Source organism: Bombyx mori, chromosome 17 (genome assembly GCF_030269925.1).
Source record: "Bombyx mori chromosome 17, ASM3026992v2".
NCBI lineage: Eukaryota > Metazoa > Arthropoda > Insecta > Lepidoptera > Bombycidae > Bombyx > Bombyx mori.
The window spans coordinates 3,573,894-3,597,353 of record NC_085123.1 but is presented as its reverse complement, the minus strand read 5'-3'; the positions used below and the strand labels follow the sequence as shown (position 1 = coordinate 3,597,353).

The window sequence follows — 23,460 nt, the reverse complement described above, 5'->3', positions numbered from 1 at the left end:
GTCACTTTGTGTTTCAGTCCCCAAGCAAAAATATTCCTGAGAATTGCGTGGAAGATTATCAACATGCAATTTTGTGTCATTGTCGTATTTAGGGTCACGCCTAGGTATTTTACCTCATCGTTAAAAGCCATATTAGTTCCCGAGAACTTTACCTCATAAAATAAAGGAAAGGTCATGGTCTTAAAAGAAATAATCCTTATTTGATTTTTTTGCATGAGATTGGTTACCTTGCTGGGACAATTTCCGGGTATCATTATTATTAAATTAGCAGCAAATCTAAGAGTATGCTATGGCTTAGCATTCGATTCTAGGATGAGCCAGTCGACTGAGCTAATAATTTTGTCATGTAGTCACCTTCTTGTAGCCGTCATTCTTTTCACTGATTAGATGTTTTTTTTCATTCCATAGATCGGTGGACGAGCCCACAGCCCACCTGGCGTTAAGTGGTTACTGGAGCTCATAGACATCTACAACGTAAATGCGCCACCCACCTTGTTATATAAGTTCTAAGGTCTCAGTATAGTTACAACGGCTGCCCCGCTCTTCAAACCGAAACGCACCACTGCTTCACGGCAGAAATAGGCAGGGTGGTGGTACCTACCCGTGCGGACTCAGAAGAGGTCCTACCACCAATAAAGGTAGGTAGGTCATATTTTTTAACGAGACAAGCTATCCTACGCAATGTATTCAACTGTTATTTTTTTTTGTTATTCATATCTATTCACTTGAAGCCTAAGGGGCTAGGTGAGTTTACGGGCTGAAAGATTTTGCTAACACTAGCCCTAGCAAGAGCAGTGCTTCGCGGAATCTACCACCGGATCGGAATCGCGACCCACTGACAAAATCCGGTGAGAAACTCAGTGTGAATCAGCTGTTAAGGACAAGCACATAAAATTTGGAAGGGTGGGGCAGCCGTTGTAATTATACGTGAGACCTTAGAACTTATATCTCAAGGTGGGTGGCGCATTTACGTTGTGGATGTCTATGGGCTCAAGTAACCACTTAACATCAAGTGGGCTGTGAGCTCGTCCATCCATCTAAGCAATAAAAAATAAATTAAAAATAACAAATAAATAAATACTTCAAAATACCGACCTCAAAATAAATATTATGGAGTATAACAATACTCGGTAATACCGACATGCATTTTCATCGGGAACGCGAGGAGTGAAGTTGTGTGATTTGTTTTATTTTGTCTAATTAGTGTTGCTTCAGGTTTAAATGTGTAATAACGGTGGTTTATTAACTGTTTAGTATCTGTAAAAGTGCCAAATGTGGGAAAATGAAACAAAGCCGCTGAACGTATCTTCTCGGGATCTTCCCAAAAGTCCACTGAAAAGTCTCAGTAAATGACCACCATTTTACTAAGATTATACTTCATCCCATATCATCTCATCTCATTTCATTTCTTTTCGTTTCCATTTCATTTCATGCTATGTTTCATAATAATCAACTTCATTTCATTTCATAATATCATTTTCATATAAAAAAGTTACGTGTCACTAAAATTAAAATAAGACTTGACCTAAAGGTCTTAGTTCCCAGGTCATAAAATCGCTTAAAAAAACGTACCCAATCAATAATTATGATAAATGATAATTTATGTAGCCACACTATATAGTTTTTTATTACTTTTTCGGTAGGCAGCGGCTTGGCTCTGTCCCTAGCATTGCTGAAGTCCTTGGGCGACGGTAACCACTCACCACCAGATGGGTCGTATGCTCATCTACCTACAAGGGCAATAGAACAAAAAAATTTGGATGAACGTCACTTGGGATTAAAACATGTCTCATTGTACCTTTTTTTTTTGCTTAGATAGATTAATCTCAACGTAAATGCTGCACATCTTTAAGCATAACGTCCATACTATGCGACGAATTGAAACTTGGTACAATAAGAGTACTAGCATATAAATTTATTTAAATTAGATACATATACAGTACATAAAATTCAATAAAAATGTTTTTTTTTTGGCATTAAGCGTTCATTTGATATTGATCTATACTCCGGAACGATAAGAGCTATTTTAGAATTCACAAATACGGTACCTACCGACCCAAAAACGGTGTCTGTCATTGACAAAGGACTGACTAGAACAAGGTCTTTTTATAGTTTTTTATTTTATTTTATAAACCTCTAAGAGAATTGTTGTATTCTTATTTATGTTATATTATTATTATTTATATATTTTTAGACAAGAAAACAATCCAATTATTCGGAATTATTGGAGTTAAAAAAAGAATCAAATGGGTATAGTACTTGGGTTGTTTTTGTTAGTCAAATTTTATGTAAGGTAAAAACGCCTAGCCTTCTTGAGACTTGCAAAACTCAAAACTCGTTTTAATTTTAATGCAAATTTAACAGAACATCGCATTCGTTTGAAGGTATACTTTAATGCAATGTGATTAGTGGTGGCACGTGTAGCAAAGCGAATTATGCAGTCTAGGCGAGCAGGCCAATTGAGGGCGAAGGGCGAAGGGGGGAAAGGCCCTTGAATCGATCGCCCTCTCGCGCGCCCTTGAGCGGGGTCAAGGCCCTTCGTTTCTTTCCACGCTACGTGGGGTGGCCAGACCGAGGAGCGAAATATGTATTAGACGAGACACAGTATGGGCGCAGCTGTGAAAATCGATACCAACGCTAAAAATACAATCTTGGTTGGCCACAAAAGCTATTTAAGAACAGCACTACAAAAATCAAAGAGTTTTTTCTATCTGCCCCACATTTTACACTAAAATGTATACGACTAACGAGTTACGATGTAAATGTATAAAAAACGCGGTAATAAACCTTAAAAGTAGGTTCAATTAAGTGTCCTAAGCTACCTATAATAAGGTATATATTATATTAAAATTTGTAGTATCATCTAATGAAAAGCACTTTTTTAAGCTGTTAGTATTGTTCTCGGACATCTTAAATATTAAGTGTATTTATTATCTATGCCTGACATGACATTTATGTCATTTTTGAGTTATCTCAAAATAAAAGTGAATGTTAATAATATTGAATTATTGCGACATCTTATTTGCTTCAATAACTTCTTCGCATTGAGTGGACCGAGAGACCATTAATCTTTATAACAAAATCATAAAAGAGAAAGAAATCAAGACTTATCTCGTCAAAACCAGTAATGCAATTCAATAATAGTTCATAGCATCCGGAGTAGATAGAGTTCATACACGTACCATCCCGCTTTGGAATGAGCTCCCCTGCTCGGTATTTCCCGAGCGCTATGACATGTCCTTCAAACGAGGCTTGTGGAGAGTACTTAACCTTCATGGGCTACGGTAACCACTTACAATATGGTCAAGTCATTTCGGATCCTGCCCTCCACTAACGGTGCTTTTAGGTACCTCAAGCCCCGGTCATCGTTCTCGTCGAACCCGTCGCGTGCGACGAAGGGCTCGACGAGTAAATTGACCCACTAACACAGCTCACTGAGTTTCTCGTCGGATCTTCTCAGTGGGTCGCGTTTCCGATCCGGTGGTAGGTTCTGAGAAGCACGGCTCTTGCTAGGGTTCGAGTTAGCAACGTCGTCAGCTTTGAGCCCCGTGAGCTCACCTACTAGTTAAGGTTACGCTGAAATAGCCTCTTAAGGCTATATTAGCTTAGTTTAAAAAAAAACCAATATGGTGGACTGTACGCTCTTCTGCCTACAAGGGAAAAAAGGTCTTAATTGTGTAGTAAGATGTCTCAAGTTTTTATTATTTTTATTTACACACACTCACAGGCTTACACGACGTCTTACCGCCAGTAAGTACTGAAATTAGATTTTCCCGCTTTTGTTTTTTTAATACACGATGTTATTACTTCACCGTGGAAGTTATGAGCATGAGTCAAATACATGGGTGTGAGGCTATTTTGTTTAAGCCACATTTCGCTTAATATGTGACATATCAGTTTGAGAGATAGATAATCTTATGTTCTTTATAATGGTAGAAAATTTACATTTAGTATATTTTTTTGGTAAAACAAGAGATCTAGCTTATATGATTTTAGTTTAGATGATAGTTTACTCTTTGGAAGTGTTTCACATAAAATTAAGTTTAATTTACATAGTAGAATAAATTCGAATATATTTTTAGTCCTTAACTAGCCGTAAGCATTTGTATGTCCAGCTTATGAAATTTTAGCCCTTAACTTGCCATGAGCATTTTATTGTACGTCCAACTTACGGAAGGTAGATTAAATATAGTTATATTTCGAATATACGCCATACAGCATACATTTTTTGTTTTTTTTTTTGTAAATAAACAAACACCAGCACAGCCAACCAACAGCCCAGAAATAGATATGCGTTTGTTGAACATCATACGTAACATAGACGCAACGGATTCGCCGCGGGTGTGTCTGACCGAACTAATTTTAAACGGTTTATTTTGAGATGTAAATAAACCTTGCTCTAGGTCAAATACAGAAAATAAACCGATATCATCAATGTGTAACGTCGTAAGCTGTTTTATTTAGGATTTTCAGTAATAAGAAACGATCAGTCTCTTGGTAACAATACACGTCAAGTCACGAGATAATGATTAAATAAATAATAATTTAAAAAAACTAACAAAATACGCTTTAATAGAAAATCCAATTAAAAAATAGAAAACAAAATTTAATAAATTTAAATTAAAAATAGTGTATTATAAGAAAAAAATATTTTATTGTTAAAAAAGTGTGGGTTGAATTTCAGGATATTATCAAAATAACCCTTTTACTCATATCTGTTCATAAAATATTTATAACTACTGATACCATGCACCCCACGCTTTTTTTACAATAAAATCATTTTTTCTCTTCTTTCTTTTTGTCTTCTGTATGGAGTGGACTCAAACAACAAATCTTCTGTCCAGACGAAGGAACACTGCGCTTGGTCTTCCTTTTCAGTTAACTCCAACATTGAATAGCACTCGAAGTTTAGACTTCAAGAATTACAATACTCTCGGAAGAAAGTAGTGATACTCCTTGGAATTGCATTGTCATGATAAAGGCGACCTTCTTCGCAGTGAACGCGCAAACCTCTATTTTCAAATGGCCGAATTTGTAATCCAATGAGCTCTCCACTCCAGACGCAAGTTTCGATCGCCTCTCCTGCATAATGTTCCGAGAAAGAAAAACCTAAACTGATTCCAAAATTGAAATTACATGCATCGTAGCTTAGTAAAATCAATGCTACCGGACAAACCACATTTGTCGATGCCCACTCACTTTCATGGAAAATTTTGGATGTACATAAATGTTGCGAGTAAACATACACAGATAATGGTTATGTGTTAATTCTGATTGATAACGTCAACGATACATCATAGGATTTACTAATAGGTTGTTAAAAAGAAGTAAAATTAAAACATTATTACAGAAAGACGCTGTTGAAAGTTTGATACGACACGTTTAAAATGATAACAGGGTTGTAAAGAGACTTTATGGCTATTTAGGTCATAGCCTGGTAGGTACGTGACGTAATCCAACGCCCTTTTGAACTACCAAAAAATGACAAACTGACATTGTTTTGTACAGATTATACAGCTTAGGTCGACGACCGGTGACACTACGCAATGACGTTGACAAGTCACTCAAATCTCAGACGGGTTCAAGACACAGACGCATCAAAGGATGTTCATCTTGCGTGTTACTTACTCGTATGTATTGTAAAAACGTGAACAGTCATCTTATGCCTAAGCGTAACCTGGGTACCTCTGATTCATTATTAACGAACACAGATTTCTACGGAATTAGTGAGTCCGCATAAAATTAATTTGGTGAATCAGATCTTTTGAAAGGTAGAAAGTACAGAACCAGTTTCCTTTGCATTTTTAATGGCGTTACGATGCGAATTTTAGAATGTTTCGTATTAAGCGGTCAACGACTCGCATTCCAATTAAAGACTGCAGTAAACAACGGTATGCAGCTGGGAGATTTGTGCTCCTAGCGTAACTGTCTCAAACGGTGCACGAAATCGGTAATTTCGGTGCACACAACGTACTGTTAGTCGGGAGCGGGGACAGCAAGTGAAAAACGTCAGTTATTATACCGGTATATAAATTTATTTTATTAAAAAGTTTTGGGGTTAGTAACTTTAATAAATAAAAATCTTTGTCAAAAAAAAAACGGCAACAACAACATTCCGTTCGTTTTACGTAATATGCATATTACAATACCTTACAACCTACATTAAATACTGAATTTATTTACAAGATCACAAGCGTAATTTGAGCCACCCTCTTGAGGTTCTGCTGTAGGGCATCATAACTTAAAGTCTCAATGCTTAGAAGCACTTCCTGTGTACAATGGAGGGGCCAGACTCGTCGTACTCCTGTTTCGAGATCCACATCTGTTGGAAGGTAGAGAGGGAGGCGAGGATCGATCCACCGATCCATACGGAGTACTTCCTCTCTGGAGGAGCAATGATCTTAATCTTCATTGTCGATGGGGCGAGAGCTGTGATTTCCTTTTGCATACGGTCGGCGATTCCAGGGTACATGGTGGTACCACCGGACAATACGGTGTTGGCGTACAAGTCCTTACGGATGTCCACGTCGCACTTCATGATGGAGTTGTATGTGGTTTCGTGGATGCCGTTGGCTTCCATACCCAAGAACGAGGGTTGGAAGAGGGCCTCTGGGCAACGGAATCTTTCGTTTCCGATGGTGATGACCTGACCGTCGGGAAGTTCGTAAGACTTCTCGAGGGAGCTGCTGGATGCAGCGGTGGCCATCTCCTGCTCGAAGTCGAGAGCGACGTAGCACAGCTTCTCCTTGATGTCACGAACGATTTCCCGTTCGGCAGTGGTAGTGAACGAGTAGCCGCGCTCGGTGAGGATCTTCATGAGGTAGTCTGTGAGGTCACGACCGGCCAAGTCCAGACGCAGGATGGCGTGGGGGAGTGCGTATCCCTCGTAGATGGGCACGGTGTGGGAGACACCGTCGCCGGAGTCCAGCACGATACCGGTGGTACGACCGGACGCGTACAGCGAGAGCACGGCTTGGATGGCGACGTACATGGCGGGCGTGTTGAATGTTTCGAACATGATCTGGGTCATCTTCTCTCTGAAACAGAACAAAGTCACTCGTTAGATAACGGTCGATAACGGCCCACCGACCGAGAGGCAAAGTGCATAGTCCAGCATCGATGAACTCACCTGTTGGCCTTAGGGTTGAGGGGAGCCTCAGTGAGCAGGACGGGGTGTTCCTCGGGGGCGACACGCAGCTCATTGTAGAAGGTATGATGCCAAATCTTCTCCATGTCATCCCAGTTAGTGACGATTCCGTGTTCGATGGGGTATTTGAGGGTCAGGATACCTCTTTTGCTCTGTGCCTCGTCTCCTACGTACGAGTCCTTCTGTCCCATGCCGACCATCACGCCCTGATGGCGGGGCCTTCCCACGATCGAGGGGAATACGGCGCGAGGAGCATCATCTCCTGCGAAACCGGCCTTGCACATACCGGAGCCATTGTCTACTACCAACGCGGCAACTTCTTCGTCGCACATCTTGAATTAGTCTGCAAGAAAAGAAAAAAAACAATTCAAACTACATTCTCATTCCATACATTATACTAAGTAAACGACAAATTTATTTGCGTCCATCTATTTAGTGACGTTAAAGAAAACTGTATAAGATTCATAATTCACTGTTCCCAATTTCTGTTTCCGAATTGATCGATGCGAGTGGACACTTTGAAATGTGCGTCCAATAAACTTATTTCTTATTTAGTAGTGTTTATTAACATCTGCAGTACACTAATTCCGAAAACTTTTTTTTTATAAAAAATTTCACTTCACTAGTTATGCAACAATTATGTAACGTAACACGTTATCATTAGCGTATTATTAAAAAAAAAAAACACTCAAACATATGTAATACTTAAAGGTAAAGGGACGGAGAACCTTCGAAATTCAAATTTTACAAATAAATAAATATGTTTTTTTTTCTTTCGCAATTTTAAAATTAAAACTTACATAGTATTATTAAATAAGTGACAAGTAGGTACGTAGATGCGAATGCGCACTGTTCGAGCACACCTTAGTAAATGAGAACCGACTCGTGAGGATAAACTATATAAAAGAGCCGTTATCACAATTTACACAGTATCGGCTCCAGTTTGTTTTTCCACCAATCGCGGGCTGACTCAGTTTTTGTCACCATATATGGTAACGCGCACGCTATCAACTCGCATCTTTTGATAAGGCGATGCCTTGATAACTGATTAAGTTAGCGGCACCTCGCGGTCGCTTGTAATCTCTCCCCGACTCCCGCCGAAGTTTCATAGAATTTCACTCGACGTGCTTTCACTAGATTCTGTACCGATGTAAATCATAACCCAGAAAATCCGGTTAATTAATCTCAAAAATTCGTGTACCGTAGTAGAACTATATTACTAGATAATTTATTCTTTTTAATTATAATTATGAAGAGATCAGAAAGCATCACTAACTGAAGCTAGATGAAAAGATAAAAATCTGTATGATAATGATATCGTAGCGGCTCGTTGCGCACAGATCCGTTCGTCTATGTTTCTTGTGATCGCACTGTGGGCAATTTGAGAGGTAAAAGTTGTTATCAGCGACTCTTGAATGTACGTAAATCTTATCTGCCGCATTCTTGGTAACCTCGCTTTATCGAAACTCTAAAATCGGCTGTACTTGTTGTTAATATACAGTATTTTTGTGTGTGATTATTTTCCATTATTGATGAAGAAATGAAAAACGTGAAAAACAACTGTAAAAATACGGAATCTATGTTACGGACTTCAAACATATTTATTTTTAATTTTTTATTGCTTAGATGGGTGGACGAACTCACGGCCCACCTGGTGTTAAGTGGTTACCGGAGCCCATAGACATCTACAACGTAAATGCCGCCAACCACCCTGAGATGAAGTCTAAGGTCTCAGTATAGTTACAACGGCTGCCCCACCCTTCAAACCGAAACGCATTACTGCTTCACGGCAGAAATAGGCAGGGTGGTGGTACCTACCCGCGAGGACTCACAAGAGCTCCTACCACCAGTAGATTCTATTTGGAGGGTTTCGAGGGAGGAACAATAAAAATGTAATATTTTTATCTTTTTTAATTTCATACTAACCTCGAGTCTCTAAAGGCGATTGTTGTTCTTCAAGCGAGATTCAAGGTAAAGTTACCGAAACCGAAAAAGTATCTTGAGCAAATTAACAAATTAAAGCACAAGAGGCCCTACCTACCACCAGTAAAAAATATGTATGTATGTATGTAGTATGTAACATCTTCAAGATTTCTTGGAACTGCTCTAAAAACGGGTAATGCTGGAACTCGTAATGGTTCATGACAGATACATGAGAATGTAAAGAATCGCATTCGTAAAACTTGTCAGTTTCCTATTTACCAATATTTTCTTGATCTTACGCAATATAAAACGTTTAAACCAGCAGGCAATTACTTGAGTTAATGATTTTTGTCATTTGTTAGTTTAGCAGCTTATTGACGTTTCAGGTTCGAAAACATTCCACTTACGCTCAGAATAAATTGAATCATGATTATCCTGTCCTTCTCCCAGAAACTTGGGGTCGGCGCAACATGTTTTCTCCTTCCATACTCTTCTATCATATACCATTTCTTCGCTCACTCCCCTCTTACCCATATCGTCTTTTACGCAATCCATCCATTTCTTCTTAGGTCTACCTCTTCCTCTATATCCTTCCACATTCATAGTTAACATTCTCTTACCAACCTCATTTTCATTTCGTCTCATCACATGTCCATACCATCCTCAGCTTCTCTGTCACAGGTGCTACTTTCAGACTTCCTCTGACATATTCATTCCGTATTCTATCTATTCTCGTTACTCCACACATCCATCGCAACATTCGCATCTCTGCTGCATGCAATCGCCTTTCATCCGCCACTTTAGAATAAATTGAATGTTTTAATTATTTAAGTTTTTGCTTTTTCGAATTCTTTGCACACAATAAACCGTTAATCTGATTGAGTTTCAACTTTGTATTTGTTGGTAGTTCAAAAGTATGTATTTTACAAAGTGTTGCCGAAGTTCGGTAATTCTCATTGTCATTTACAAATATGATATAGCTATATCACCAATTCTTGGTATTTTGGTCAGACGATGTTGATGAGAAGAAGAAGAAGATGTCGATGATGCGATTTATCGGAAGATATAGGTAGGCGACAATATGGTACAGCTGCCACATCTTCATCATTATTCCCTAGTATTATCTCTAGTGTTATCTATTTTCGTACCTGTGTAGTTTTTATCGGTATTTGGTAACGTAATCGGGTGTGTATCGTCATCCTGGCAATTTCGGAGGCAAATCAATCATACGATTGTAGATATGTAAGACCTTTCTACTAAGGGGACTTCCTTTTAATATTTCAAGTCTTTTTTTTCAGGTCCTCCTTTCATACTTCTTCCTTTTAATGTAATAGGCTGCGGCTTCTACGATATGGAGGCCTTGGTATCCGGTAATTACTTAATACCTTAGCCACAAATCCGTATGCTTCTTAAAACAAAAAAAACTGCTACCATAAACGATAGAAATTCTTTGCCAAAATATTACTGGGAAAATATAGATTGAATCGCTATTCTGGCACCCTCCGATGTTGACCGCCACGATCAATACACGACCCCTCGTCTGAGAAGAATAATTCGTTTAAAATAAGTTTTAGTAGGTACGTATTAGTCTGCGTGTATCGATCTGGTTCCCGGGGAGAAGGTGGCGCATCTGTGGGCGAGCTAGGGGTGTAGTCTGACTCATTCCACCGAGCACAGACAAACTGCATTTCTGAAACACCTCCCTGTCCGTACTAGGGGCTTATATATGTACATATGTGTGAAGATCGGTATTTTTTAAATTAAAATTTGCCAATTTTTTTTGCAGTTTTTAATTTTTTTACACTGGCACTCTAAATTTAAAAGAAAAACGGATGAGCGTCTATGTGAGTTATTGGTTGTCATTACTGTCCCGAGTGGTGTTTTGAAATACAGGCTTTAGTGTTAAAATCCGCTAGTTTTGGCCATACAATCCCACTAATACGTGTATTTAGAAAAAAGTAGTTCTTTTATATTGAAAAAATATCCGATTATAGTTGTCTTGTTAAAATTTTAATCAATCCGTTCGTAAGAGCTCAGTTTAGTTAGTAAAAGAATAGTTAGAGGACTATACCAAAAATATATATCAGGCGATGTCAAATCATATTCAGCAATAGTAGAATGAAAAAATCCTCAATGTTAAATTCTATATGTTTTTTTTTATAACTGACCAAAACGTGCCCTCGTAAAATGACTCATAGGTTGTTTTCTCGGAACATTTCAAGCATGAGTCATAGAATGTAATCGATTTGATTCGTGACGATTCGTCTCCTTCACAGTATTCTCGATGACTGTCAGATATTTAATCAATAATGTCGTCATTTAACTCTTTTGAATGGTGTTTACAATTAGCCAAAAACAATTCAGTACGGTTTATATAACGATTCCATTGTAAAATTATTAATTATTGTTTGGAATAACATAAAATGAACTGATTTAAGTATTATTATTCAATTATGAAAACGAATAATAAAACTATTAGCCAAAAAATGAAAATGAACACCGATCTTCGATTAATAGGTAGGTACTTAGGTAGTGTGATAATTATTCTCGTAGCTAACAAAGGAATTATTTAGTTAGCATAAACGAAATTCAATTTTTAAACCAATCATAGATACTATGCTCGATTTAGTAAGTTAATTAAAAGTATGGCGGTTAAAAGTATTTCGAAATGTCCACTGAGAGAGAGCAAATTATGGTGGCGCCACAGTAGCAAGTAGAAAGATTTTAAAAACCTATAGTTGCACCTAAAAAGCTACTTTGAAGAGATTAAAAAAAAAGCTAATGCATTCAAATACCGGTAGGCAGCGGCTTGACTCTGTCCCTGGCATTGCTGACGTCCATGAGCGACGATAACCACTCATCATCAGGTAGGCCGTATGCACATCGTCTATAAAGAAAAAAAAACTAATCAGGGTTGCCACAGATAATTTATGTCCGAATAAATTTAAATCAGTAAATTTTTTTACTACCACCCTATTTCTGCCGCGAAGCAGCAAAGCGTTCCGGTTTGAAAGGTGGGACAACTGTTAAACTATAAATTAAGACAAACCTTATGTCGCAAGGTGGTTGGCTGCCATAGATAATACGGCAGCATTCGGGCTGTGATATCTATGGGCTTCAGTAACCACCTCAAAAAGAGGAGGTCTATACAATTTGCATCATAAATTAGTTTTTTTTTTATGACTTAGTTGGGTGGACAAGCTCACAGCCCACCTGGTGTTAAGTGGTTACTGGAGCCCATAGACATCTACAACGTAAATGCGCCACCCAACCTTGAGACAAAGTTCTAAGTTCTCGGTATAGTTACAACGGCTGCCCCGCCCTTCAAACCGAAACGCATTACTGTTTCACAGCAGAAATAGGCGGGGTGGTACCTACCCGTGCGGACTCACAAGAGGTCCTACCACCAGTAAAAATTGAAACATATAACGCGGACATCCCTATATGCATCGTGGGTCACAGAGGGGGATGCATACGGACGGGGCGGGAGTAGACGCCGCGCCGGTGGACCACTATGCTTTAGTTATCATAGACCACAGAAATAATGTCAGAATCTAATCTTGATTTGATAATGTGTCATAGACCATTAATATATTTTTAGTTTGTGAGCGATTAGTCGATAGAGAAAAGGTGTTTAATTGTGTTTAGATCAGCTACCTATCTTTTAATTAATATTATTTCGTGGTTCGCTGTTCAGACATCATTAAACTACCTATACCTTCGACTGTAATGATTTTAATTCGTTATAAACATAGAACTCATGACGTAATTTTCCTTGTAGGTATCTGTACAACCGTGTTGTGTACTAAATTCATTTAAACCACATTGGTTTATTTAAATTTAGATACGTCATGATGACACACTTGTGGAATGTCAAAATATTTACCTATTGTTAACTATTGCCTTTACCAAAAAATATTTCTTTTTATTGGAATCTTTATTTGGAGTGGACAAAAAATCGATTTTCTAAATAACTCCAATTTTATATCGAAGACGGCTGGCAATTTTTTTTTGCATAATTCTATTTATTGAAATTAATTTTTTCGTTGTCCGGATTTTTTATTTCTCGTAGCGTGTTGTAGTGCGAACATTGATGTAACGAATTTGTAACTATACGTGAGACCTTAGAGCTTATATCTCAAGGTGGGTGGCGCATTTACGTTGTAGATGTCTATGGGCTCCAGTAACCACTTAACGCCAGGTGGGCTGTGAGCTCATCCAACCATCTAAGCAATAAATAAATAAAACTTCGTTTTTATCCCTATTTGTATTTTTCGTATTATCTCCGGTAAAAATAACATAATACCCTATAATTACTTAAATGTTATAATCACGAAAAAATCTTTTTTGACTGACGGATGGAGCGTAAAACAATTTTATCTTTTCTATGAAAAACTAATACTCGTATGATATAATTCAATTCACGTTTAATTGATGATATATCGATGTGGTACATAGAATTTTGTGTGTGTATATCGATTATCAGATTTTGCGACTTCATTTAAGTACATGTACATGTACTGTACATAATCTTGGAAGTATCCAAGATTATGTACAGAATTATCTTGAGCGGCGTTTGATATTATCAAACTATAATCTGCAACGCGTACAATATTTCCAGATTACGTCATCCAAAAAGTATTTCGTTACGATGCATACCTACATAGCATTACGTTTGTGATTTTGTAATTTTTGTGTCTCGATGAGGACATATTAGACCATCATTTGAGGCCTTAAAATATTACAACCTTTTTTTTTATGATTAAAGGATTACTGGTGGCCCTGGGGCTTTTCCAGTTTCACCAGGACAGGTGGGCGAGCAAAGGCTCAGACAGGAGGGTTGGGATTTGCTAACAGCTGCCGAGCGTCTCCGAAGGAGACCTAACAACTCAAGAGCAATGAATGAATCTACTACCGGATCGGAATCGCGACCCACTGAGTAGATCCAAAGATCACCGCTCACCTCCAACGGCAGGCAGAAAATGATTTTGTTTAGTAAGAGAATTGACTATGATTATTATTATTACATTGATTAATTAATAACCTGATCGCGATCGCGATTGAGAGTAAAAGTTTTATAATAAATAATATATCAACGCTTAAAAGGCAAACGTGACTAAGCGACAATGCGTGAACTTTACAGTAGACTAATTTAAAGTTGAAATACCTGAAAAAAAATCTATTTTAACGAATCTAGCTGTAGGATTGAAATGATTTTATTAGACCTAGAAATATATATTTTTTTGTGCATCGAATATGGTTATTGCCTATCATTTATGTATAAAGCAGTTATTGTCGCTTAGTCTCGTTTGCCTTTCAAGCGACGATATGTATTTATTTTTTAATTTTTTTTAAATTCCCGTTGATACTAGTCAGATTCGTACTAGACGTCGTAATCTGGGCAGACAATCAGTGAGGTGGAAAGACGACCTGGTCAAAATAACTGGCAAGGACTGGATGCGAGAAGCAAGATACCGAAAAAAAGGAGTGCATACGAAGAGATCTACACTCGGCATTGGATGGAAATAGGTTGAAGAAGAGAATGATATTAGAGCGAAGATATAAAATTATTGTATTATCATCGGTCTTCGATGCGTGTGTAAATTTTTAGGTTAATCGGATGTCTGGAAGTCGGCGAAAACGATGTTCAAAGATTCCGTTGCATAAAAACAAACATACCAAGCTAATTTTTTTTTTACCTATTCTAGTATGTTTACCTAGCTCACGGGGCTCAAACCGGGAGTGTTGCTAGCACTGGGCCTAGTAACCGCTTAACAAAAAGCCTCCACTTCAGTTGTATTGGACTAATAGAATATTAATAAGTTCACTATCTATCTTCTATCTTCTTCTTCTATATATATAAAAATGAATTGCTGTTCATTAGTCTCGCTAAAACTCGAGAACGGCTGGACCGATTTGGCTAATTTTGGTCTTGAATTATTTGTGGAAGTCCAGAGAAGGTTTAAAAGGTTTGATAAATATGAAAATGCTCGGAATTAAATAAAAATAACAATTTTGTTTCCCTTTGATGTGTCCCCCGTCGGACGGATTCCTTTTGTTTGTTTTAAAATTATTTTATACAAAAGCTTAGGTCTTTTATTTATCGACTAAGGCACTACGAAGTCTGCCGGGTCAGCTAGTTATTAATATAGACTTACATTCCTGTCATTCCGTGATGTTCCGTGTTTCTCATTTAACTTCGCTGAGCAAATAATTGATTATGATTCAGCGAAGTTGTTTATTAAAACATTTTCCCGTTACGATTTGTAAACCACATAGACATCCACTACCATATTTGTTTGTTAAATTGTAATGGAGCACTAAAATCGTATCTCATACATTAAGAAGCCTATGAGATTAATTATACAGGATTACAAATTCGATGTTAATACAGTACTTTTTATTTTCTTGCGAGCTGTATATGTAATTGATCCTAAATTTACGGCTTAAGCGAAATTTTTGCAATTTACAGGAGAGCCATTTAAATTTTAAAATTGGGAAAAAAACCTCTTCAAAACAAAAATCTTCTTCAGCTATCTGAATGGAGTAAACTTAATTGAAGTTCAATTAAAAACATTGAATTGTTGATGCTAATACCAAATAAAACGGAACTTTAATTACAAAGATAAATGTCGCGTAATGACCGAAATGTCGCTTAGGTAAACCTAGATAGCCTTTGACCTACCTATTTATTTATAATATTTCACCCCTCGATATTATTTCTTCTCGCACACCCCAATAATATACGGTTAGTTAGTTTTATAGGAAATTAGACATTTAGTAATTTGTGTTAAAGTCTAGAATTTATTTTTAAGAAAAAATTACGGTAGTTAGAATATATCGATGGTAGTTAGCATAACATTCAGTTACCGACGAATAACACGTTAGTCGTTCGTGACAGAGTAGTTTTAATTATGTCGATGTTAATACGCAAACTTTTTTTTTCCTACCTATGCTGATAGCCTTGAGAGGCTATTTCAGCTTCACCCTAACGTGTGTACGTGAACTCACGGGGCCCAAACCGGAGTGTTGCTAACACTGACCCTAGCAAGAGCAGTGCTTCGCAGAATCTACCACCGAATCGGAAACGCGACCCACTGAGAAGATCCGGCGAGAAACTCAGTGGGCTGTGTCTATGGGTTAATTCGCTCGTCGAGCCCTTCGTCGCAATCGACGGGTTCGACGAGGACGGTGACTGAAGCTTGACGCTGTATCATCGTTCTTATTGTCACATTCGGGACGAGATACATACAGTTTGCGGGGCCATTAGAAGATTGTTTTTTGTTTATAGAAGGATTACTGGTGACCCGAAGGCCTTGCCAGTTTCACTAGAACAGGCGGGCGAGCAAAGGCTCAACCAGGAGGTGTGGGATTTGATAACAGCTGCCCGCGCGCCTCCGAAGGAGACCTAACAACTCAAGAGCAGCTGCTTCGCGAATGAATCTACTGCCGGATCCGAATTGCGACCCGCTGACAAACAGGGTTCCTATGCCTGCTCCTAGTGTTAAAGCTGAAGGCGTCTACTGCTGATGTTAATGGATCTATATAGAAGCTTGTATTCATTCAAACAGTGAGCACTAATATGTTTAGAATCGTGACATTGGTCGTATGTTAAGCTTCATCGCATTAAAAACTAATTAGACGCTGCTTGATACAGTTACCTTGACAATGAAATGTTTACTAGACGAGAATGAGTCAAGGTGTCTTAAAATTAACTAATCTTTTGTTTCTCAATAAATTCAAAAGGAATGTTGGAGCGTGCGTGAAGTGATAAACAAAATTAATGCTAATGATTTCATGACATAAGTATATAAATTGTATTTCTTATAGTTTTTTTTTTCAATCGACAAGTAGGTTAATTTATTTCCTGAGGTGATTCTTGTTCACCTGATGGTTGTTTGGAAGAAATCGCCTTTGGCGATAAGACTGCCTGATTGAAAAAGAAGTTTTGCATTTGTGTTTATTTTGGTGTACAATAAATCATATTCTCTCTCTTTCTCTCTCTCTCTTTCTCTCTCTACTTATCTGGTGAGGGCCGCGGCTTCACTCGCTTTGTAAGTAAAATAAATGCTTAAAGGAAACCACATAGGGAAGATCTTCCACCGAGTAGAGGAAATAGTTCGGTGGACCGAACGTGTCTTCTCGGAACTTATATACATACATATATTATGAAATTTTGTCTTGGAAATGTCGTTAGGGGGATACATGCGTCTGTCAAATATCTTAAGTTTTAAGATATTTACCGCCACAAATGATTTGAGTGTAGTTACTCAATCATTAATCGCCTTGAATTGGATTTGCGTTCTGAGACTGTTTTTTTTTAATTCGTTCAACGTAACTTCAAATTTGTACATTGTTTCCTTTAAAGTACTTTCGAGATCGGAAGTGTTACAATGCTTAAGACACGGAAACGACCCTGACGAACTTCAAAGGACTTTACCTCGCTGATTGCGATGTTTTGCACACCCGAACACGCTATAAACACTACACATTCAAATATCATGCTTAGCATTGTAATTTTATTCACAAGGTGAATCCGCGGCTTAATTTGATACCTACAACTTGCAGTCAACTGCTAATAAGTTGATATGTTTCGTAATCTGTGGATTGGATGGCTGTTAATGACGTCAGAAACGTGTGACGTCATTGATGTGACGTTTTAGAGCGAGGTTCAATATAGATTGTGCAGAAGTGTACTCTCCCCAGAAAGTCATATTCATCCAAATTTCTTTTATCACCTTCAATGTAGATATTATTCTTCAGAAACTATACCTTCACCCCAAAAAAATTATAATTTAATATTATCAAAACATTATTAAATTTATACCTACGCTTTTTCCGGAATTGAGTTCAGTCCTTTCCGCGAATTCGTTTTCATATCTTCTAAGTACTGAATGAAAACGAGTGCCACAAAGACTGGTTAGTTTAAATTTAAGAAAAAAAAAAAAAAACGGCTGGGTTTTGAGGATTTGGGTTTCCCCGGTCGCCGCCGACCCAGCTATCCTTATTCGCTGACGATACAACCGTTTACTACTCAAGTAGAAACAAGTCCCTAATCGCGAGTAAACTCCAGAGTGCAGCGTTAACCCTCGGGCAGTGGTTCCGAAAATGGCGCATAGACATCAACCCAGCGAAAAGCACAGCAGTGTTATTTCAAAGGGGAAACTCACCGCTTATTTCCTCTCGCATTAGGAGGAGAAATATCACACCCCCAATCACCCTCTTCGGCCAACCTACCCTGGGCCAGGAAGGTCAAGTACCTGGGAGTCACACTGGATGCATCCATGACATTCCGCCCGCATATAAAAACAGTCCGCGACCGTGCCGCATTTATTCTCGGCAGACTGTATCCCATGATCTGTAAGCGGAGTAAAATATCCCTTCGGAACAAAGTGACACTTTACAAAATTTGCATAAGGCCCGTCATGACTTAGGCGAGTGTGGTGTTCGCTCACGCGGCCCGCACACACATAGACACCCTCCAATCCCTACAATCCCGCTTTTGCAGGTTAGCCATCGGGGCTCCGTGGTTCGTGAGGACCGTCGACCTACACGACGACCTGGGCCTCGAATCGATCCACAAACACATGAAGTCAGTGACTGAACGTTACTTCGATAATGCTATGCGTCATGATAATCGCCTTATCGTTGCCGCCGTTGACTACTCCCCAAATCTTGATCACGCAGGAGCAAGTTACCGTCGTCGCCCTAGACACGTCCTTAAGGATCCATCAGATCCAACAACTCTTGCATTAGATACCTTCAGCTCTAACACTAGGAGCAGGCTGAGAAGCCCCGGTAACCGTACTCGTCGAACTCGACAAAGAGGTCGACGTGCAACCGAACCCATGCATCAACCCGCTGAGTTTCTCGCCGGATCTTCTCAGTGGGTCGCGATACCGATCCGGTATAGATTCATTCGCGAAGCAATTGCTCTTGAGTTGTTAGATCTTCTTCGGAGGCGCTCGGGCAGTTGTTGGCAAATCCCACCCTTCCTGGCTGAGCCTTTGCTCGCCCACCTGTCCTGGCGAAGCTGGAAAGGCCTCCGGGCCACCAGTCATCTTTCAATCATAAAAAAAAGTATTTGGGTATTTGTTGAGTTTTTGGTTAAAAAAAATCATTCACAATGATGTCTTTATGCGAAAGTCCCATTATCGTGGTGCAAAATCCAAGAATTTTCTTTCCGTAAATCAGACGGACCCTTTTCGTCGAATCAGCTCTCTTAAACGCAGAAGAAAAAGAACATAATATTTTCAAAATGAATTTGTGCTAAATAAAAATATATTGTTCGATAATATGATAGCACGTGTGGGCGCTGCTCTCTCTTAGTTCATTGACATCAACAAAACAAATTGTATTTAAACAGTTAAACATTTTAATTAGCTTGTGGTTAAGTTTATATTTGTTTAAGCGATTTTATTTCTTCGTCTTATTCGCCGCGTATGCACATTGACGAAGTGACGTGTAGTCCTATATAGTCAAATAATTTAATCAATGCATCTATCAAAACATGCATGAGTATTTTAATGTTAAATGTATGTATGTCGTTCTTAACAGTTCGTTTTAAAATAAAATTTATCAAGTATCGTTTGTAAATCTATACTAATATATAAATCTACAGTGGTTTTTACGGATGTTCCGCTATAACTACTGAACTATGATACTGAATACTGAACTAATCTGTTTGACTTGAAACTTGGTATCCATGTAGAAAATACATGTACTTAATGGATAGGCTAATATTTATATGAGTGTTGGACTCCCTAATAATAATGACAATAAATAATAAAGTTAATTTTAAATGCCCAGCGAAGCGGGCGAGTACGGCTAGTCATATACATATACCTAAGTATCGTTTTTATTTCTTCTTACTTATGGGGTCGGATATTGTAAAATATATGAAATAAGCAAATGAACTTCTTCAATTTCGTCGGATCTTCTCAGTAGGTCGCGTTTCCGATCAGGTAGTAGATTCTGCGAAGCACCGGTCTTGTTAGGGCTAGCAAATTGGCGAGATTGAGCTCACCCACTCGCTCAATTAAGCTGGTATTACTCCTCGAGGCTACCAGCATAGGTAGGAAAAAAAGAGCATTATTCAAAATGCTGTAAGTTTAATAATTTTTATTGAACACAACAACTTAAGAATTGTATTGTTTCAATTTGAAATAATTCAATTCATACGTCAAATTGAATTGTATTATTTCAATGGGCAGTACAGAGCTGTTTAGGCAGACATTCGTTGTTCAGTAATGGAATAGTCTCTCGATATGGACACGCTTTGGCGACGTTACTGCAGTCCGAAAATGGCGGCGAGGTTCTCGCAGGCCCTGCCCTTTTATGGGTCAAAGCAGACCTTTTGCGGGGATGACTGCCTCGGCTCAACGAAGGCGAACCTGACACGAACGGAAATCAACTCTGAAATAACTTTAATGGCTTAAATTTTATACGAATCGTTTTTATTTTAATGTTGACATGTCGATCTTGAATTGAGGTTATGTATGCCAATTTATATATTTTTAAAACAGAGTAGGTATAAAGGGATCGCTTGCAAAAACCGAAACGGATCTATAGAAATAAAAAATTCATAAAACAACAATTAATTTTGCTTTATTAATGTCCTGTTTATGCAGGTCACGATGTTAGAGCGAATTTATAAAATCATTGTATTATAACCGTTGTTTGATGCGTGTGCAATTTTCTTGAAGTAAGTCTACGAAAATAGGTTATGTAGATTTCTATTGATACAAACGTACAAAGATGCATTAGCTTTTAAAAACCAATTGCCGAATGTATGACGGAACATCATTTGAGAACGTGTTGAACCATTTCATTCTTTTTGATTTATTTTAAATCCTCTGTTCTTTTTTCTTTCGTGTTTAGCGAAAGTACGAAAGGTCATCGAGCTTAGAAAAAACAAAAATATAGCTTTAGGTATATGTACTATACTAATTAACCTTTTAGCAAAACCGCGACGTGAGGGGATGGCAGCTGACAGACGGCCCCTTTGCCCCGTGTCACTCTTGAAAAATTGACCCTGCCCGTCAGTTGATTTCTAATTGTGTTGCGTGCACACCAAAAAATATTGGTAAAACATTTCGATAGCGCCTTTTTCTATGTTATTGTGTCAAGCATTATCTTTTTTTTTTAATTCCTACCTAAGCTGATGTTCTAGACTAGTCTAGAGAGACCATATCAGCGTAACCTTAACTAGTAGGTGAGCTCACGTAGCTCAAGCCTGACCCTGTTGCTAACACGAACCCAAGCAAGATCAGTGCTTCGCAGAATTTACCACCAGATCAGAAACGTGACCCACTGAGAAGATCCGGCGAGAAATTCAGTGGGCTAGCATTACCAGCGTTCTCACATATCTTCGTCCAGTTCTTAGCATTAGCAAGTTCTATGTTGTACGGATATCGCTTTTAGCAAATTTATTTTTACTCTCAAGTTGGTAGGTAAACGAAGGGTTCAACAAAATGTGAAATGAGCGCATTCTGGTCACGCGTATTTCTCAAAAGAATAGTAAAAATTTTAGTATTTGTAACAATGTAGTGGAGGTCAATTAAATATGCATTATTAAGGACAACTAACAACTAGAGTACAGATGATAAAATTTTAATGGAACCACAACAGAATTATCAGAATTATCATTATCAAATACATAAAAGAATCGTCAGAATCGGTTCAAATAGAATATTTTTTAAGAAAGCAATTATTGAAAACTTCTTCTTTTTAAAGTTATTTCAATAAATCAGAGTTTCTTGGGCGATATTATTACTTACAAGCTCTAGTAGCTCTATGAACTCCCCGGATCATGATCACGCAGGAGCCAGTCATCGTCGACGGCGTAGACCCGTCCTTACGGATCCATCAGGTCCAATAACCTTTGCATTAGACGCCTTCAGCTCTAACACTAGAGTAGGTAAACGCTAAATTCAGTAAATAATCATTTTCGTCATTCAATGCAAATAAACATATACATACTTACATATACTCACCCATAATTATTTAAAATAAATTACGTTTTCTAAATACAAATAAATTCCTTTGTAATTAACCTATTGTTTTATTCTAATGTAAAATATTGGCATCTCACTGTTTTTATACGAAAACAGGAAACCGTATATATGACAAAGCTCGTTCTGTCTGTGCTACTGGATACGTGACAATAATTCAATTATCACAACAGGAAGTTCATAAATAAATTCTGGTGACGCAAGGGTGACACAAAGTTTAATGAGAATCAATTTAACAATTTTGTCGCGCATTGATTATGGCATTAATTACGGCAAATTTTAAATTCCTTCTTCAAACGTGGCTTGTGGAGAGTACTGCCGGAGTTTTACTGGTGGTAAGAACTCTTGTGAGTCCGCGCGGGTAGGTACCACCGCCCTGCCTATCTCTTCCGAGAAGCAGTAATGCGTTTCGGTTTGAAGGGTGGGCCAGCCGTTGTAACTATGTTGAGACCTTAGAACTTATAACACAAGGTGGGTGGCGCATTTACGTTGTAGATGTCTATGGGCTCCAGTAACCACTTAACACCAGGTGGGCTGTGAGCTCGTCCACTGATCTAAACAATAAAAAAAAATACTTCAAGCAGGAACGCTTAGCTGCAGAAATAAGCTGTAGCGGCTGACAATAAGCCCTATCACATACATAAAGCCTCCTCTAAATTTATTATATTAGTGAAGTTAAGTATAGCTGTTCTATCTGGTATTAAATAGTTACGACCATAAACAGCACAAGACATACCTATATATATTTTTAACAAACACAAAATTAACAACAACAAATAAAAAACCACATGAATTCGCTCCATGCTTTCCCGCCAAAACATCGATTCTCCATTCAAATCACAATCTCACACTATAGGTGAGTAGGTATTGAAATTACATTCGTATGGTAACACTGAATTATTGGCAAAGACTTCGTGCAATGAACTTGGCGCATGCGTGCAGCCCGACGGTATCTATAGATTATACACCGAGCCCGACTCGCCTTGGCCTTGTCTCGAGGTTCGCTATTCAATTTGCCTACCATCTACCTATAATCTATATATTAATACGAGAAGCAAAAACTTTGTATCCATTTTTACGAAAATTGCACGGACGGAGGAATTTGAAATTTCCCACATTTTAAATGTAGAGAAGGAGTGCAGAATGTTAATATTTCTTAAAATTATGTTTAAAAAATACATTAATTCAATTTTTAAAAAGCCCTACCGTGTATCTGACACACACATGCATGCGCATACTATTTGTTTATTATTATCAAACTTTTGTTATTGCTTAAAGTCTGTGATCAAATTGAGAATAGATTAATAGCAGTATTGTTTGTCTTTAATATTATTCGTTTATAGTGTAGTCTTGTGTCTTGTGTCTTGTAGTAATGTT

General features: G+C 38.1%; 1 protein-coding gene across 2 annotated transcripts; it reads right to left on the bottom strand.

Annotated features, from left to right (window-relative positions):
* Window positions 1–6,013: 6,013 nt before the first annotated feature.
* A3 (actin A3) lies at window positions 6,014–8,532 on the bottom strand. 2 transcript variants are annotated; one of them, XM_038016618.2, is made up of 3 exons: window positions 7,948–8,532; window positions 7,130–7,490; window positions 6,014–7,037 (listed from the first exon to the last, which is right to left on the bottom strand). In XM_038016618.2, exons 2-3 carry the CDS (start codon window positions 7,477–7,479, stop codon window positions 6,257–6,259), a joined length of 1,131 nt encoding a protein of 376 aa, XP_037872546.1. In that variant the 5' UTR covers window positions 7,480–7,490; window positions 7,948–8,532; the 3' UTR covers window positions 6,014–6,256.
* Window positions 8,533–23,460: the final 14,928 nt, after the last annotated feature.